The sequence below is a fragment of the Orcinus orca genome, chromosome 17 (assembly GCF_937001465.1).
Source record: "Orcinus orca chromosome 17, mOrcOrc1.1, whole genome shotgun sequence".
Classification (NCBI taxonomy): domain Eukaryota; kingdom Metazoa; phylum Chordata; class Mammalia; order Artiodactyla; family Delphinidae; genus Orcinus; species Orcinus orca.
The window spans coordinates 8,260,675-8,280,645 of NC_064575.1; the positions used below are offsets into that span (position 1 = coordinate 8,260,675).

The window sequence follows — 19,971 nt, forward strand, 5'->3', positions numbered from 1 at the left end:
GGGAAGCCAGCCTCTTCCACCAGAGCTGGGTATTTTTTCATGGCATTCTGATTAGCTGAGAAACCGAACATTTTTTAACCACTCGGAATCTCAGTTTCTTCATTTGTAAAATGGAAAAACTAACACCCACATCACAGAGTGGTTGGAGTAATTTAATGAGACAGATCGCATAAAGCCATTCATGGAGTAGAGACTCCACGATACCAATTTCTCTTTCCCATTTAGGTCTCTTTTCTTGTAAGCTTTCCGATTTCAGCTATCACCTGGCTCAGGGACATCACCTCTTAAAGGAACCAGGGTCAGTCTTACAGTGCCTTACATAGGCCTCTATGCCCCAGGGACCCTGTGCTGGGGAAGAGCTCTGAGTATTCGGGGGGGAATGACGATGTGAGGGACACCCTCCCATATACACTCTGCAGGTTTCCTAACTCCTAGACCTCAGATGCTTCCAGATCCTTAGGAAACACGGCAGTAGGGTATAGGATATGGGGTAATTCCACTGTCCCCAAATGAGTGTGGAACTGGGAACTAGAATTCACCAGCCCCAAGAGGCAGAGACATTCTGGAACATTCTGCAATCTGTCTGGGGTTCACGACAGTGATATGGGCAGAGAAGTGCCCTAGACTGTTCCCAGTGTGGCTTCATGCTTTCCACTGGCTTCATTTTCTACTTAAGAAGGATCCAGTGGGAATTCCTCCCACAAAGCAATCGACATTTGTGCTATGCCATTGAAGGGGGTTTCTGAAGCTCTGGGTGCAGAACAGAATCTGACAGGTGGGGATTCCACCTCCTACCTGCTGAATTCCTCCACCCCACAGGACCCCCGGAGAGAGGGCCAGTTTCGACAGCGCTCCTTTTCCTCTAAGAACTGGAAGTGTTGCGTGGGTGGGTACCAGGGCCAGTATTTTGCTCCAGCTTTTCCATGCTTCAAATACTACAATTCCTCCAGTGAGACATTTTGCAAAAGCCAGAATGTGAATTTCTTCAAAAAAAATTCTTGTTAAAATTCAGTCATAGCCAACAATCCAGTGTCAGAAAATGTACATTGTTTTCTGAAGTGCTACAGTATTCTTGTGAAGAATTTTAACACTTAGCTTCTTGTCCCCTTCCTCTTTAAATGATGTCATTACATCACAAGTTAAAATCAGTACAACAGAACAAAGTAGCAAGTATTTATTATGTACTTATATAGTACATTATAATAAACAGGCACACCACGGAGATATCGCGGGTTTGGTTCCAGACCACCGCAAAAAGGCGAGTATTGTGATAAAGTATTCTATTAAGTGTGCAGTAGCATTACGTCTAAAAAAATGTTCATACCTTACCTCTTGCACCATTGGTGGGAATGTAAATTGATACAGCCACTATGGAGAACAGTATGGAGGTTCCTTAAAGAACTACAAACAGAACTACCATACAACCCAGCAATCCCACTACTGGGCATATACCCTGAGAAAACCATAATTCAAAAAGAGTCATGTACCAAAATGTTCACTGCAGCTCTATTTACAATAGCCTGGAGATGGAAACAACCTAAGTGTCCATCATTGGATGAATGGATAAAGAAGATGTGGCATATATATACAATGGAATATTACTCAGCCATAAAAAGAAACGAAATTGAGTTATTTGTAGTGAGGTGGATGGACCTAGAGACTGTCATTCAGAGTGAAGTAAGTCAGAAAGAGAAAAACAAATACCGTATGCTAACACATATATATGGAATCTAAAAAAAAAAAAGGTTCTGAAGGACCTAGGGGCAGGACAGGAATAAAGACGCAGACATAGAGAATGGACTTGAGGACACAGGGAGGGGGAAGGGTAAGCTGGGACGAAGTGAGAGAGTGGCATGGACATATATACACTACCAAACGTAAAATAGCTAGCTAGTGGGAAGCAGCTGCATAGCACAGGGAGATCAGCTCGGTGCTTTGTGACCACCTAGAGGGGTGGGATAGGGAGGGTGGGAGGGAGACGCAAGAGGGAGGAGATATGGGGATATATGTATAGCTGATTCACTTTGTTATAAAGCAGAAACTAACACACCATTGTAAAGCAATTATACTCCAATAAAGATGTTAAAAAAATTATTAAACAAATTCCTCATTAACAGTCAGAAACTTTACATGTTCTTTTTGTTCTCCTTGAACTTGTGTTTCCATTATACTTCCCCCACCGAATCATAGCCTCATATAACATTTTTTTATACTGAAAAGCATTTTATTGGTCACCCTGTTACATTTCTTTGCAACAAAAATATGTATATAAATTTAAATTACTCTTTGATTACCCATGACCCTAATGCTTTAAGTATCAAAAATTTTTCTTTTAAGTTGGGTAATCATAAAAATGCTATTCATGCACAATTGTCCAAAACAACATAAATATGTTATAAATGTTAATAATTATTAAATTTTAAAAGTAAAATTTTTATTAAAAAAAAGTTCATACCTTAATTAAAAATACAGAACAACAAAAAAAGTGTAATAGTTACATCGAGGATCACTGATCACAGATCACCGTGACAAATATAATAATAATGAAAAAGTTTGAAATATTGAGAGAATTATCAAAATGTGACCCAGAGACACGAGGAGAGCAAACACTGTTAGAAAAATGGCACCAATGGACTTGATGCCATGTGCCTGACGTAGGGATGCCACAAACCTTCGATTTATAAAAAGCATGATATCCGTGAAGTGCAGTAAAGCACAATAAACAAGGGATGCCTGTAGTATGTAGCATAATATACTTACATGGCATATTATTATACTCTATATATTTTAAAAACCACATTTACACTTCATCATGGTTAAGTATGGGGGTGTGTGTGTGTGTAATTGATGGCCCTATACTTGAGTACAGTTTACGCGCATTAAGCCTGCAACGTGAAGAAGTGTGGGAACCGATGTCATTATACAGATGCCCTTTAGATACACTTTCAGGAGTCAATTCCTACATCGCAGGCAATGGTAATTATCAACTTGTGGCTTATCCACTTTATAGATTTGTTTGAAAATGTTGTTATTTGGGGGTGTTTTCTCCCCTGCTTGACTAATTTCCATCACCATCTATCATATGCTTAGAAGATGCAAACTTGTTTGTTGAGAGTATTGGCAAATCCAGACAAAAATAGAAGATCGTTGCAAAAATATCTCACGGTAAATTCTCAGGTCCCAGTTTTCAGTTCCACTGACTAAGAATTCACTGAGCTTTTTCCTTGTGCCCACCCCACCCTGGGAGCTAGGAGAGTATTAAAAGAGAAAGACAACACTGTCCCTTTTCCTGAGCATTCTTTTCTTGCTATGGGGAAGCAAGACATAAATGAACAAATCAGAAAAAACTAGAAGTCATCACACAATGAAGAGTTAATTTAGGGAAGAGGGGAGAACCAGAGTGGGCAGGTGCCACGGGGACAGACTGAGAAAGAAGTTGCCACTGGGTGTAGGCTTGGGAAGGATGGCGAGGGTTGAGGAGGGTTCAGAGGGTACCCCGGGGGAGAACACAGCAATGTGGAGCTGTGTGTGAAGCATGACTCGATGGTTTCGGAAGAGTTGCCTCCCTACTCTTTTCATCAGCAGGGATAATTAAGAGATGACGTCGTACATGTAAATTTGGGCCATGGCCAAGTAATACCCAATTTGTCCATGAACTTCATTTTTAAGGACTATTAATTCAGGCCCTTTTCTGAGCAATAAATTAACATTTTATGCAGACTAAGTTACAGACACAAAATTGAACGCCTCTTTAAACCCCGTGATCACCAGCAGCGCATCCACTTTGTCACTGCTAGATTGTGTATTCGATTAAATGCTTGGTCATAAGTTTTGGATGTTTTCCTTGCTAATTATTTTTTCTTTCCAGATTTTCCTGCATGGAAACAACTTAAACAGCCTCCACCAGCTAATACACCCTGAATTTCTGCCGTCTGAATTTGGAGGAACCCTTCCTCCTTATGACATGGGAACCTGGGCCCGGACGTTACTCGGCCCTGACTACAGCGATGAAAATGACTACACTCACACCTCCTATAACGCAATGCACGTGAAACACACATCCTCCAATCTGGAGAGAGAGTGCTCACCCAAGCCCATGAAAAGGTAAGGCCTGGGCTAGCAGAGCCTCCCAGTTAGAGGTCCAGAGGCATTTTGGATTTGGGCCTATTGTGGGTTAAGTAATTGAAGACCTTTATGGGCACAGAACTTGAATAAAATAAACTGCAATACATTCTCAGCTGACTTCACCAGAACTGAAAGTAAATGGGGGTTGGCTGGCCCAGAAATACAGTTGTTCCCATTGTATGATAGAAACAGTAAAAGGCTGGGACCTCATTCATGTCGTGATTACAGCCCTAGTCTCTACGGAATCTGTTAACTCACACAGAATGAAATGTGGGACCTTTGAGATCCATTGAATGAAAAAGCAATCTGCTAGAAAACGTTTCTATCATTGATGCATTTGGAACCATTTATTGAGCATTTACACTCACAATTTTCATCCTTTGTTTCCTGGAGGTCCCCTCACAGTGCGCTCAGATACATCTGCATTTTGATCTGGGCTCAATCTGGCATCCCTGCTATTCAAGGAAAGGGATGATGATGATGATGATGTTTTTAATGTACTATCTGGGATTCCAGTCTCATTCAGCTCATTAATTTTCCAAACAAACATTTGTGTCTCAGCCCTGGAAGAGGAACTCCTAGCCTGATGATGGTGGAGCCGTGGTTCCTTCTCAAAAGCCCAGAAATTACCATAGGCAGAAAGGCACATTTTCTTTTTCCTTGTACAGTGAGTGAGCTGAATGGGGCCTCACAGCTAAACCCAGCCTGTGATGCAGGCGCACCAGCCACCAAATCAGACGGAGTCACTTTGAGGAAAAGCAGAGCCAAAGTGACTTTGAAGATACACAGAGTGGTGTAGAAGCCTGGCCTTATCCATTCGACAGGTATTTAGGGAGAGCTCCTCTGTGCTGAGATCACAGGCCCCTGCACCTCATGGAATCAAAAGACCAGTGTGTGCAAAGCACCTCAAGGCAAAAAGTGGCAATATTGCAGCACCCACGTAGAAGAGCACACATGTAACGTTTTAGTTATAAAGTCTATACCGACTTTCTAAGTTGGCACCACACGGCAATGATTGTGCTGACTTCAGTGTGTATTTACATGTAAAGATGTTTGTTCCCAGGATGATTTTTTTAGCTAGAGATAACACCATGCGTCAGTCAAAACTGGCAAGTTTTGTCATTTCCAGTAATTTGGGGGGTTTTGATGCAGCCTGATCATAGATAGAGTTTGGCTGAGTATATGCAATAACTCCTGTTTTCATTCATTTATTAAACCTTTAGAACTTATTAGGAATCCAGAAACTTGTTTGTAGAGGAAGAGGCCTTAAAGACCTGAGCTGCACCTTCACTCATGCCAGGAAGGAGTGGCCCCAGCTTCCAGAGAAATGGTCCACATCGTCCAGCCTGTATACCGGGCGATCAGAGGGGCCCGTGCTTTGGGGTCTTGTCCAGCAACACAGTGGAAGGGCTGCTTTTGATCCCTTTGACAAAACGCCTTCGTCCTTATGTTCCCTAAAGTCCTCTCCTAGATCCCACATGGAAGAAGTAGGACGATGTCAAAAGACATTGTGAGCCATCCGCTTTTTTGGAGGGAGTGGGGAGAGGGTGAGGGAACGCTTGGATCGAGTTCAGATTTCTGAGCCAGAAGGCAATTTTTGGCCATGTTGTTCCCTTTTGGGTCCTGCCTGGGTGGTTAAAAAAAAAAAAAAAAAAAAAAAGTCGTTTTAACTGTTTTCAGCTGTCAATAGAATTGGCCGTGACCTTGGTGACCTTCCTCGTCTTATAGGGTGAATGCACGCGTGTGCTGGATAACCACTCATTTCCGGCAGAAGTAATACATCATCATGAAATACAACCCATACGAAAAGAATGAGGGGTGGCGGTGTGGAAACAGGAGGACCCTTGTCTTCTAAGCAGTCGGGGCAAAAAAGGGCCCATTTTACTGTGTGGCCCGGGAACAGATGTTCCATATGGAGGTTACGTTCAGTAAAATTACATAATGCGTCATTTCTTAATGAATGCCCCACAGTCCCTGCTGCCCTGTAAGTTGTCTTGTGACTGGTTTATAGCTCAAACAGGATTGAACTTCGTACTTTCAGGGTGTCACTCCTCTTCAGGCAGCTCATGCCTGACATATCGTCACTTCTAGAAGCAAAGACCTCATGGGTGCACCACACATGCCTGGTGTTTTATGTCGGTTATTGGATACTGAAGTGTTGCGTGGGTGCTGACAGGAAACTGTTAACATATCTTAAAGAACCGAGAGAAATAGCTGGCTAGTCTCATCATTACTTGTGCATCCGGCTGAGGTGATGTCCTGCTTTTATACAACTTTCTTTGCTGGGGCAGAAATGGGGGTGGTGGTGCATCTCCTTGCAAATGCATCCTATAGAGCCGTGCAACATTAGAATGGAAGAAAATCTACGATGAATTCAGTCCATAAGGACATGCATGAGGCCAGATAAAATATGGTGGGGGGATGCCACGTTCTCCTCTTTTTTAACGAATGACATGACAGATTATGAGATAAAGAGTTCTAAGCTCCTGGCAAAGCCAGGAAGTAGGGTTGAATTAGACGAAAATGAACAGACGTGGGTGTGACTGGGTGTAGTTTCAAGTGCAAAGTGTTTGGCTACTCACAGTGTCTGTTCCGAAAAAGACTCCTGTTTGCTGAAGACTCATAGTCAGATGCAATTACTTGGAAAGGGAGATGTAGTCTAGGCAAGAAAAGCAGAGAAAGCTTATTTCTTGTGAACATATTGCTGTTGGTAGACAAACATTTTGCCTGATTCCAATAACGCTGATGCTGTGTGTACCCAACATCTAGCTAGCAGTGGGTGTCTCGTATAAGTTTTAGTGATCGTATGGATGAAAACAAATATTTGACATGATATGTGACACAAATCTCTTGGAAGTGTCAATCATAAAAACAATGCGCTGCTTGCATAGAGAATTTCAGCTCCTTTCCGGGTTTAGGCAAACCTGCCGTAGATCCTATCTGGGCTTAAATTATCCAAACTGCAGTGTTCGAGTTCTCACGTCAAGGCCATAAGTGAGCATTGTTGAGCTTTCAGCATCTCATAGGAAACTCCTTCAGGGCCCCATTTGGGATGCAGCTGCCTGTGTCCCTGTGATAACAGCGATCGGCCCCGCTGGCCCGGCTTCCCTCTGCTCCACTGCTCTTCAAGACGGGCCTCAGGGGCTCCAGGCACGTGTCACCGCATCCTAACCCCAGCCGCTTGCTTCCGCTTTGAGACTTTGAGGCAGTGTTTACAGTTCTCTTCTTCTCACTTGCCTTTTTTCCCCCCCAGTCTCCCCTTATGGGACTAGATGTGGGTTCTGGTCACTTCCTTCCACTGATTTTTCTAGTTATGTGATGTTAGGCGCACGTGGAGTGTTGGCTGCCTCAACTCTAAAGTGGATATAACCTCAGGGGTCGCTGTCAGAGTCAGATGGCAGCAGGGGGAGACAGTACCCAGGACGTCCTACAGAGGAACAGGATGCTAAGTAGTAGCTTTCCTTCTCCAGCATGGTTCGTAAGGATTTCCAGTTTTTTAGAGTTTTAACTTCTTTCCCAGTGGAAGTTTCTCACTAACGCTGGAAATTCCCAACTCCCTAAGAGAGAAGCAGGCAGTGATCAGGTGTGGTGGCCTGAAGGGAGATGCCTTGAATTCTGGGTTAGGAGTCAGCCTTACGCTGGCCATCTCCCTCTTCTTTGCCTTAATGTGTGCAGAGGGCAGGAATTTTGTACCCTTGGAGCCCTGCACCCAGGACGGTCATGCACAGTGGGTGCTGGACACAGAAGGCAAAGTCAGGGCGGGGGGAATTAGCGACACAGACCCCCTGCCTCTCCTCCTCTCTGTCTGCCAAGAAGGTCTAGGCTTCATAGGAGCACTGATTTTCCACTCACCAACCCATCCTGGTGTAAGCCTGCCCTCTTGGGCTTGGATAGCAGTTCTATCCTTATTGGTCTTTATTAGTGTTATTCCTTCCTCTCTGTCCCTCTAATCTTATTATCCATGGAATCTTAAGTGTAATCTTTAAAAATCATAATGATGCCACCCCTTTGCCCAACATCCTCTACAGACTTCCCACTGCTTCCCTGCATTGGATGAAGGCTGCTCCCCTTTATCACAGGCCCCGGCCACATTGGCTTCTGTCCACCGCCTCCAGGGCCTCCCTGCTCCGAGATGTTCTCCCCTGGCTCGTGGCCCACACTTTCATCAGGGCTGGCTTCTCCACCCACAGCCCTGGAGGGAGTTCTTCACCCTCCCCATCCCAAAGACCCCTCCCTTCCCATTCTGCTCTCTTCTGTCACTGAGCACTGTTTTCATTAAAAATTTTTTTTTAATATTTATTTATTTGGCTGTGCCAGGTCTTAGTTGCGGCATGTGGGATCTTTAGTTGCGGCATGTGGGCTCTTAGTTGGAGCATGTGGGATCTCGTTCCCTGACCAGGGATTGAACCCAGGCCCCCTGCATTGGGAGTGCAGAACCTTAGCCACCAGACCACCAGGGAAGTCCCTGTTTTCTTCTTAATAGGGATCACACTCCCATAATCACACATCTGTTGGCTTATGTATTCAATCTCCCTTCTATAGACTATATACCCTCTCAGGGCAGGGGCTGTGCTGTTTTATTCACCAATATGTACCCCGTGCCTCACAAATACCCTAGTAGATAATAGATGCTCAATGCACATTTTCTGAAGAAGGAAGAAAGAGGGCAAGGAGAGAGGCAGGGAGAAAAAAGGAGAAGGGAAATAGGAAAGAAGGAAGGAAGGAACTGTATGGCAGTAAATGCTGTTAGGAACAGAGGACTTTGTAGAGTGATGAGGTTAATAGTCAACCACACATAATGGAGTAAGACAGTATCATCGTCTTATTTGTAATCAATGTTTGATCAGAATTTGAAATTGTCTCTAAGGGTATCTATAACTAACTCCTTAGTCTGATTATTTCTCCTAGTTACTGAATTTTCATTAATAATTAACTTTTATAATACTTATCTTTTTGAAAATGTTGTTCATTTATTCATTCAGCAAATATGTATTGAGGACCTACTAGACACCAAGACGTAGTACAAGATAGAGTCATTAAGAGACCAGGATCTGCATCAGATTCTGTGGGTTCAAATCAGGAGCCATGGGACCTGAGTAGCTATCTCTCTGTGACCTTGGTTTCCTCTCTCCAAAGGGAAAAACTATTAGATCTGCCTTATTGTGCTGTGAGGATGAAGTGAAGTGTTAGCTGCTGATGATAGAGTGGTTGGAAGGGCAGACCCTGCCCCTGCTCTCTGAGTCCACAGCCTATGAAGGGAGACAGACTTTAAACACATCACTGTACAAACAGCTGGTTTATTCTCACCAGGACAAGTGCTTTGACAATGACAATGTACCATGAGGTGCATCTTGGGGGTCCTAATCTGGTCTGGGAGGGGTGCTGGTCAGACAGGGCTTCGCTGAGGAAGTGACGCATAAACTGAGACTTGAGGGTTGAGAAAAAGGTTCCCAGGTGAAAGGAGAAGCGTGGAATTGGAGCAATCACCCTGCATTTGGAAGGAGCAGGGTGGTTCCTGGGACAACTGTGTTTTACCAATTATAAGATGTATTTTTTTTAATTAAAAATCTCTGAAATCAGGACCTGTCTTACACATGATGACATCTTAGATTCAATGAAATACAGAATTAAAACAAAAACAAGAACAGAAAAGCCCAGAGAGGCTGGAGAGCAGAAAGTAAGACGAGAAGAGGTGGGGGGGGCATGCAAGACCACATAGGTCTTGAGAAGGATGTTGACCTTTATCTCAAGAGCAAAGGAGAGTCATGGAAAGGTTTTAAGCAGGGGAGTGACATGAAAATATGAATTTATGAAAAGGCTCACCCAGCCTTTTGTGAAAAGTATGAACTGGAGTGAGGGATGGTACACGCACGGAGACTGTCTGGGGCTCCCGCAATAGTACAGGCAAGAGATGGCGGTAGTTGGACCGGGGCTGTGTGAGTGGAAGCAGACAGAAGGTGGACTCAACGATATTTAGTGGGTCGAATCAACATGACCTGATGATAAAGTCATTATGAGGAACAGAGGAAAGAGATTTCAGGAATGACTGGAGGTCTCTGGCTTGGGTAACTTGCTGGAGAACATTTCTGCTTCCCAAGATAGGGAACTTGGAGGAGGAACTGAGTGGGGAGAAGGTCAGTAGAGCAGACTACCCCATCCTTCCTGAAACTCTCACTCTACCCCCTTGGCTTCAAGGAAGCCACTTCTGGTTCATCCTACCACTCTGATGTTCACTCTGGAGCTCTCCTCCGTTCCCGTGGCTTGCATCCCTTTATGCCTTGGAGCCCCTAACTTATGTTCATTCTAGAATTCTCCTCTGAGCTTTAGAACCATCTAAGCAGCTGCCTACGTGACTACTCTCACTGGATGCCACACAAGCCCTCACACTAACCGTGTCCAAAACTGAACACATAACCTTCTCCCCAATCTTGTTGGTTCTACCCACTGAACACAGATCTAGATGCATTACTCTAAAATCTGACTTTTGTGCTATTTTGAAAAGTTTAGTTGGAACCAAAGTATAAAACAGTGATCCAAATTGAATCACAGTAGTCGTTCATCTTGGAGAAGCATCCTCACTAAAGGAACAAGACCCCCTTTCCCCAGGCCCTCTCTGTCACAGTGCCCTGATTCATTTGCTTCCCAGCACTTCTCACTTTCCGGAAGTTTCTCGTTTGCTTCCATCTTCCATGCTCATTGTCTGTGTCAGCCCCACTAGTCACGTGAACAAGGCTTCTCTGACTGCATCAGTCCCGTGGTCCAGCACTTACACTGATGCCCAGCTTGGAGACAGCACAATCCTGAATTTCCAAGGGTGTTTCCAACCTGTGTGTGAGCTGTTGACACTGAGTCTGGGCAACTCTCTGGAATGAGAGTATACAGAGCTGCCACAGTGACAGGTGTTTTTATATTAATCTGAATCTCTTCCACGTGAATACCTTGAAGGCAGAGATATTTTCCCTTCCTTATTTAGCATATAGTACATACTCAAAACTTTTTTGTTTTAACATCTTTATTGAAGTGGAATTGCTTTACAATAGTGTGTTAGTTTCTGCTTTATAGCAAAGTGAATCAGCTATACGTATACATATCTCCCCATATCTCCTCCCTCTTGCGTCTCCCTCCCACCCTCCCTATCCCACCCCTCTAGGTGGTCACAAAGCACCGACATGCTCAAAACTTTTGAAAACATTTATTGTGTGACATGAACACGGACAAAATGCAAAGTGGGAAAGCAGGATTGCTCAGCTTTGAATTTCCAGAATGTTTTCCTGCCCCTTGAAATATTTCCCAGATTTGAAGGTAGATTTTCCTAAACCGAGAGCTCTTCCCCAGTAATAAATTTGGCATTTCACGAGCTCTTCTGACTCTTTAAGATCTTGCATCAATGAGTGAACAGAAGCAGGAATCTGGGTTGAATGAGCCGCACCTGACAACTCCTTACAGCTCTTCTTGAGGTAGATGAAAGCAGATTTCCTTTTAGGCGAACCTGGGATGGGAAGGTTCCTTACTGCCCCACGATGATTTAGCCAGGTAGCGACAGCTCCAGAGCAATGCTTTGAAAATTCTCATGTGCGTCCAAAGCACCGGGATCTTGTTAAGATGCAGATTCTGATTCAGTGGGTCTGGGGTGGGCCTGAGAATCTGCATTTCTCACCAGCTACCAGGTGGTATGGGTGCTGCTAGTCTGGGGACCACACTTGAAGTGGCAAGGCCCTAGACTGGAATATTTCCCCACATGCCAGACTGGACACAGATGTTCCTGGACTTATTCCAAGGGTTGTTGAAAGACTGAGCCTTTCAGGTTTTGAGAATTTTTAAAAAATAGATATGATTAAAAATAGAGAATTTTAATAGATTAAAATTAATAAAAATAGACAGTTTCTTATCCCCATGCTATAGATCAAGTAGCTGAAGCCCAGGAGGTTAAATGATTCAGCCCAGATCACAGGGCTGGTAGGTGGCAAAATACTGTAAATTCAGTTCTCTTCATTCCAAGCCCAATGCTCTGTCTCCTTTATCACATCTGTTCTCACACTTTTGCGTATTCCTTCCTCCCTCCCTCCTTTCTTCCTTCCCTTTCCTTCCTTCCACGGGGGCTTACAGAGCACCTCTTCGGGGCATTTGCCTTTGCGCAAAGCACTGCAGCTGTCTTGGATGTCTGTTCCCGTTCCCGCCAGCCCGGAGTACCCTGTCTTTAAGACACAGTTGAAAAGCAACTTACTCTGTCACACTTTCACGTACTGTGCTGTCCCCAAACCCCATTCTGAGTGGGGAAGCTACAGCTACTCAGGAAGAAAATTGATATTCAGGCTAATGTAGTACTATCAAAGAAGGTCCATTAACGTCCTGTCATTTAGATCCATTTAAGTCATCTGACTCAAAAACAGACTTACAGAAGGTAGTTTTTATCGAAAACCCTAGCCATCCTTTTCAAACTCAGGTGGAATGAGTCATCCTCATGGTCTCAGCTGGTGGCAGCCTCTGGCATTTCTCTACCTGCTTCGGAACACCATATTCTAGTTCTAGCAAAGGAACTCCACTGAGGCTGTGCACCATCCATTTCACAGGGAGAAGAAGAATTTGGAAAAATTAGGGATGCTCTGAAAGTGCCTGGCGGCTCTTCATGCCCATCTAATTCTAATGAAAGATGAGTGCGTTCAAAGCAGGTGGTACCAGCACCTGTAGCCGTTTGCTGTGTTGCTATTTTAAGATAGGATCGGTAGTATTAAAAAACTCTCCAGAAATATCTGCAGGTTGAAAATGGATTATTTGAACCATCCTCTGAGCGCTCAGGACACCTGAATCCACATCGGAGTTATCTGTAGCAATGCATTCTGTTTCTCAACATTTTGGAAACCTGCACACACACAGAATGTGAGCTCATGGCAAGGACAGTCATCTGGTTCAGCTACAGACTGGTCCTAAGACATCTGCAGACCTCACTCTGCTGCCTGGGGTTCCTCTGAAGGAACACAACACACGCTAATTATGACCTTGAACACTCTCATCCTCAGGGGCACTAGGGCGACTCTGCTTAAAGGAATGCTTTGGGAAATTGCTCGGTAACATTAAGAATATTTTTATAATGAAACAATCCTCTTCTCTATATCTATTTTCTAAATTTGCATTCTTTTCTTTGGTTTTCTTCAAGACGGCAGGCGAGGGCTGCCTCTGTTACCAGAAAGACTATCAGCTGTTCATACTCAGAGATCATATTCAGAGAAGTGTTGGTAAAATGATGTCTTTCCAACTGAAATAATTTCTCCTTGAAAGAGCTCCAAGAACTTTATTGTATCTTTTCTCTCTCATAGCCCTCTAGAGAATGTGGTAATATCCTGTCCTCATTGTACCGGTGAAAAACTGTGAGTTAATATGACAGGAATGCATTGTTTCATAAAGAGCAATAAACCATTTTGCAAATAAATGAAGCGGAACATCCAACTGCAGCTGCCAGTTTCCGCCGTGGCCTTTCCTGGTCTTTCCTTCCATTCCTTCCTCCTCGTCTCCAAGTTCCTGGCCTGATTTGTCTTCTGGCAGCTGAGCTCTGTTCTCAGATAATCTTAGCTGCTCCCTTTCTCCATCCTAACGGACCCTCCATGTTGACTGATTCCAGTTCTGTAGAGCTGTTCCCAGGCATCTGGGTGAATGCTGTACATTTCAAAGAAAGGATCTTGAAGTGTTTGTTATTAAATTCTTTGCTGGTCATTATAGATGAAGATACGATTGTACAACATGTAATTATGAGAACACTTTTTTTTCCTGAATGAAGTTCTGCTATTTTCTTTTCTGATTTCATCACTGTGCCTAAAATAAAGTTTTAATACATAATAGATGATTTTGTTAACCACTGGCTTCGTCGATGCCAATAGAAGAAATGCTTCTCTGAGAACCTGAATATTAACAGTTCTGGATATATGTTAGTATCCTTTGGTTTCTTACCAAGTTGTAGGTATTTCTTGTACAGTATAGCATAGTGTTTAAGAATGTGGGTTATAGAGTCACATGGGTTCAGATTCTAGTTCCACAACTAACTGTGGAAACTTGAGCAAATTAATTAACATTTCCAAGGCTCAGTTTCCTGATCTGCAAAACAGAATTAACAATACTCACCTCAGTGGAGAAAAGGGAACCTTCCTACACTGTTGATGGGAATGTAAGTTGCTGGAGCCACTATGGCTATACCATAAACAGTATGGAGGTTCCTTAAAAAACTAAAAATAGAGTTACCGTATGATCCAGCAGTCCCACTTCTGTGCATATATCTGGAGAAAACTCTAATTTGAAAAGATACATGCACCCCAATGTTCAAAGAAGCACTATTTACAATAGCTAAGACCTGAAGCAGCCTAAATGTCCATCAACAGATGAATGGATAAAGAAGATGTAGTATATATACACAATGGAATACTACTCAGCCATAAAAAAGAATGAAATAACGTAATTTGCAGCAACATGAATGGACCTAGAGATTATCATACTAAGTGAAGTAAGTCAGACAGAGACGGACAAATATCATATGGTAGCACTTATATGTGGAATGTAAAATATGATACAAATGAATTTATTTACAAAACAGAAACAGACTCACAGACATGGAAAACAAACTTATGGTTACCAAAGGGGAAAGGACCGGGAGTTGGGATAAATTAAGAGGCTGGGATTAACATACACACACTACTATATATAAAATAGATAACCAACAAGGGCCTACTGTATAGCACAGGAAGCTAAGCTCGATATTTTGTAGTAACCTATAAGGGAAAAGAATCTGAAAAAGAATATATATATATATATATATATATATATATATATATATATATACACACACACACACACACACACACACTGAATCACTGTGCTGTACACCTGAAACTAACACAACATTGTAAATCAACCAATACTCACCTCAGAAAATTATTGTGAGGTTTAAATAAAGATAATGCAGGCTAAATAATTAGTGCAGAACCTGGCATGAAATAAGCACTCAATAAATGGTGTGGTTGTTATTGTTGATGGCCACGATGAGATGATGACAGTAATTATAATAACCAGCCTTGGGGGGGAAACTCTCCTGTAGGTGATAATTCTAAAAATATCCAATTAAAGTGTGTGTTGAAATCTTCCTTTCCAAAACATTCTGAAACTGATTTCAGATGTGACAAGCAAGATTTGCTGGGTGTCAACTGGAATTTTTCTGCACACTGGAAAACGCTTGCTGGCTCCAGACCAGACGGGAGCTACTCTGCAGCAGGAAACTGTGACCTGTGGACATGTAGCAAGAAGTTCCTTTAAATAAACTAAAACGCTTTACAATGACACAGGAAAACCGTTATTAAGTAGCACCTGGCAGCTCTGAATTCAATATTTAGAAGCTTACGGAAATAAAAATATTTTTAAAAGGTAAATCTTTTTGACTCATGAAATCTACATGTATTGGGCATACACAGACTTCAGGAAAGGCTTTCCAGGTCTGGCTAAATTTTGTCATTTTTAGTATTGTTATGGTTTTCTAGAAGGAGGTAAAGACAAATGCTGAGATAGAGAGGAACTTAGACTCTCTGAGCGAATTAGCTTAAAGTCTGAATTGTAGAACTTTGAAAAATGACGTCTAATTATTTTCAAGAACTAATGGGTGATTTAACCCAGTCTCGTAGACTTCATGACATCTTAGGGTTAAAAATAGCACTTTGTCTGAGATCATTTTACAGTTGAAAAATGTGGGATCATAGAAGCCAAGTGAGGTGTTCCATAGAGCCCTAGTTCGTGACAGCAAGTTGGTGACGGGGTGATGAGAAGAGGCATTGAACTCCCAGTCTAGTTCTCTTTCATCAGCTCAGCTCTCCAAGGACCCTTACAATGAACAGCAAAAAACATCTGTAGTGGTCACACAAAGTTAATATTAATTTTGCTATATGTTCAGAAAGGACTTATTTCTTTCCCTTCAAGTAGGTTAAATTTCTTCCTAAAATCTTTTCATATGATTTATTCATTTAGAGGTAAAATAATGGTATGTGTTCACTCTCATCTAAAGGATAACAAATTAACGGAATCTAGACTGATGAAGTTTCTTTCTGTTTAGAATTCAAGCAACGACAGCGATACTCAGAAAGCAGCTCTCATGTCACCTCGGGCTTTGTGTGTGTCAATGTAAGGGTTAAATGAGTTAACACATGGAAAATAACTCAGCACAGTGAATACTGGCAATGACAGATCATAATGTTGTTGCTGTGGTCCTTTGGGATGACTATGAATTTCTAAATGAGGATTAGTATATTACTCTGGCTCAGCTACAAGTGTGATGGAGGGAATGAGGTCTTAAATAACATGGCTGTCCAACGGAAATATAATGTGAGCCGTACATGGAATTTTAAGTTGTCTTGTAGCCACGTTACAAAAGTAAAGAGAAACACATGAAATTAATTTCAATATGTTTTAACCCAATGTGTACAAAATTATTATTTCAATATAATTTTTAAAGTATTAGTGAGATATTTTACATTCTTTTTTTCCCCTACTGTCTTTGAAATCCCATGTATACATTATCTCTACAGTCCATCTCAACTCAGACCGGCCCAGTTTCAAGTCCTCAATGGCCACATGTGGTTAGGGCTCTGTGTTGGACACAGCTGCTCTAGTCCTATGTACACGTGAGCCCAATTTCTCCTTTCTGAAAGTGCCTTTTCTCCTGGCTCTGTCCTCCTTATTTAACCATCATGGTTAAACAGAAATACGTTATATATTTAAATTTGAGTTATACTGCACATAGGCAAGACCTGAGTTGAATGTTTGGCTCACTCTAAAAATAGTTCACTTAAAAAGCAATAGAATCTTTCTTTTTCTTGGACTGGTTTCTTTATATTTCAGTAAGTTGTGGCTAACTATATTGTCAAAGTAGAGGGAGGTTTACTTTTTATTTCTTTACTTTGATAGGGAAAAGCTTTGCTGACATGAAAAATACTTAGGTTTACGTTTTGTTAAAGTGCTTTGTTGATTTATGATTCGTGATTTGTTTACTAGTTCAGTAAATATTGTTTTGTGTCACCTGAAAGTATGATTCTAATACTGAAGAGTTTGGTAGCTGGACAGAAGAATACATGTGTTACAACTATAACTTACGACTCCTTATCAAGGACATTATCAAAGGCATTATAGTAGAAGGAAGCCCCATATTGCTTTACATAGTGGAAAACAACAACAAATAGATGTGCTGAAAGCTACATAAATAATTGTTAATCAGATGGGAACTTCTGTGTTACTTCTGAAAATTATAGGATATAAAGTAAAATAATCAGCTTAGTTTTCATGTGGAATAGTCGCATCACTTATTTTGAAATTCTAAAATACGAGTCTGGATCCATTCTCAAATCTTAGTCGCACTTAGTGTCAGGTTACCTGACACATCAAGCAGGACACACAATTTTCTCTTGTAAGTTTAATCATGAGGCTATGGGAACTTGGAGTTGAATTCATGCTTCGTGACCCAATGTGTCAATGAACTAAATATGCCAGGCCTTAACTTTCTTATCGGCAAATGCGGAAGAATAACAAGGGCTAGAAATGTAGGAGCACGTCACAAGCTGACGCTGGGCTAGACACCTGACTTGCTGTAACTCATCTAATTCTCATCACCCCCATGTCCCAGGTTGTGGGCACTATGCTATTTCCATTTTACACATGAGGGGGTCGAATTTGCCCAAGCTCACAAAGCCAGCAGTGGAGCCATCATTCAAGCCCAGGCAGGAGCTCCTGAGGGAACTGCCTTGATAACTGAACGTACAGGGGAGAAACAGGGGTTAAACAGAATTACTTAGAGGCATCTTTAAAAATATCTTTAAAAAAGCCCCCACTCTTTCTGTTTAGAAGTTCTTATACAGGTTCACTAAGATATTAGGCAGTTCTGCACTATTCCACAAAACCAAGCCCATCACTAACTTTAAGAAACAAAACCAGAAGTATGGAATACTTCCTGATGAAGTGACGAGGTTGGTCCCTGGAAGAGAAATGGGGAGGACCTGAGATGAATGAGGGTTTGACTAAATTGCCTCTGAGGTTCCTTAGAGCCCTGGCCTTCAGTGACTCTAGGTGAATGTCTGGGGTTGAAAGGCGGAGCTCCTATGCCCTTATTTGGGGTCCACAAAGCCCAAGCCAGGCCATGAAATTCATTAGTTCATTAGTTCATTAGTAAGAATATGTGGTGACAGCTGTTGAGATAAGGTAGCTAAGTGAAGTTCTGCAAATAAGCCTCTGACTGAGAACAGAACTCTTAGTTCAACTGCAAGTCTGTGCAGAATGGACTAGCTCATGGTGAACATTTCCCATCTTTATCTTGTTCTTTTTGGAATTTAATTGCCTTTGGAATCAGTAAAAATTAAACCATGGCTATAGATGTTTGATGACATGCAGTGGAGAAAGTTCCAAATTTTGGAGAGGAAAACGGGAAGGTAGAAAGAAGAAAGGTAGAGAGAATGGGGGCGGGGAGGGGGGGAGAGAGAGAGAGAGAGAGAGAGAGAGAGAGAGAGAGAGAGAGAGAGAGAGGAGATATAATAGCAGGAAAACAAAATGTGGCTATGAAGGCAAGAATGAAGCCTTTGTGAGGGTAGTCTGCTATAGCACTGAGATAATGATGGCTGAGATAGCTCAAATAACTCCCCTGCTTGCCCTTGGGGTTAAGCTGGCTTTCAGTGTTGGAAAGAGGACCCAAGGGAAAAGTCTGAAATGTTTATTTTAGCAGAAGTGTTAATCTTCTTGGGAGAAGGCAAATCCACCACATGGAGGGATTACCACTGAGCGTGATCTGGGCAACAAAGTCACAAGGCAAGTGGTCCTCCAGTTAATGCACAATTCCTGAGCTCTCTGTTTACAAGTGGTGGAGACATTTCTATCAGTGAGCAGTGGATCGGTCTTCCCAGAGAGTACTGTGACTCAGCTAAACGGACTGAGGGCAAGATTTAAGAAAGGTGTTTCTCTTGGCTTTATTTATACTAGATTTTGAAAACAGCAACATATGCTTTCTGTTTTTCCAGTGAATTTCAAACACTTCATGATGAGTGTGTTCCTTATATCAAATGTTCATTGTGTGACCAGGTAAATGGAATCGTGTCATGCTGGAAGTAAAGAGGCTATGGTCTCCTTCTCATCAGGAAAAAAGCAAACAAGGGGAAAAAATGTTATGTTAGGTTCCTCATGGTCGGTGCCTCAGAACTGTTCAATTGTTACTCACCACTCACCCAAGACAAACAGTTTATTGGCTGAGATAACAAAACTAGCATTCTGTGTCCCTGCTGTCAGTCTGGGTATTAAAAAATCCCAAATAGATCCAAATCTGATGCCAAGTGGAGGGAAGAGTCACCTGAATAAGGACTGTGAATGATGTCACTGGGTGAATGATAGCTTTTGCCTTCCTTCCTTTCCTTCTAGAGCTAATGCTTCCCCTCCCCCAAATGCCCTGTTCTCAGGGTGCCTATCACAGTAATCCCATACCTATCTGTGCGTTTATGACTGGGTAACTGAAGCAATAGTTCCACTAAAGAATGAGGGGTTCTGAACATTTTCTCACAGTCCCTGGCATATAGCAGAGGACACTCACAAGCATTTCTTACCATGAGTGAGTGGAAATAAGTGATTGTTGATTGAAAGTTCAATATTTGAGAATTTGTTGATTTTTTTTCCCCAGAGTGGCTCCCAAAATAGGGGAAGGGAAAGTTTGGAAACAAATCCAATACTCGTGAAAATCACAGACAATCATTTGGATGGATAACAAATTTCTAGATCCAAAAGGATAGAGATACAGTGGTAATATAAGCCAAATTAAAAAAGATGAAATACTCAACCACGCACTTTCAA

The 19,971-nt window shown here is 42.2% G+C and overlaps 2 protein-coding genes across 7 annotated transcripts in view; one reads left to right on the forward strand and one right to left on the reverse strand.

Moving 5' to 3' along the window:
- CLVS1 (clavesin 1) overlaps positions 1 to 19,971 on the forward strand; it is a 220,431-nt gene that overhangs the window by 197,447 nt on the left and 3,013 nt on the right. For both annotated transcript variants that reach the window (XM_033437605.2, XM_004274981.3), the window contains one exon: positions 3,869 to 4,104. In XM_033437605.2, coding sequence (XP_033293496.1) covers positions 3,869 to 4,104 — 236 coding nt within the window. The remainder of the gene's footprint in view (positions 1 to 3,868; positions 4,105 to 19,971) is intronic.
- ASPH (aspartate beta-hydroxylase) overlaps positions 1 to 19,971 on the reverse strand; it is a 386,456-nt gene that overhangs the window by 155,873 nt on the left and 210,612 nt on the right. The gene's annotated exons all lie outside the window — the stretch shown is intronic.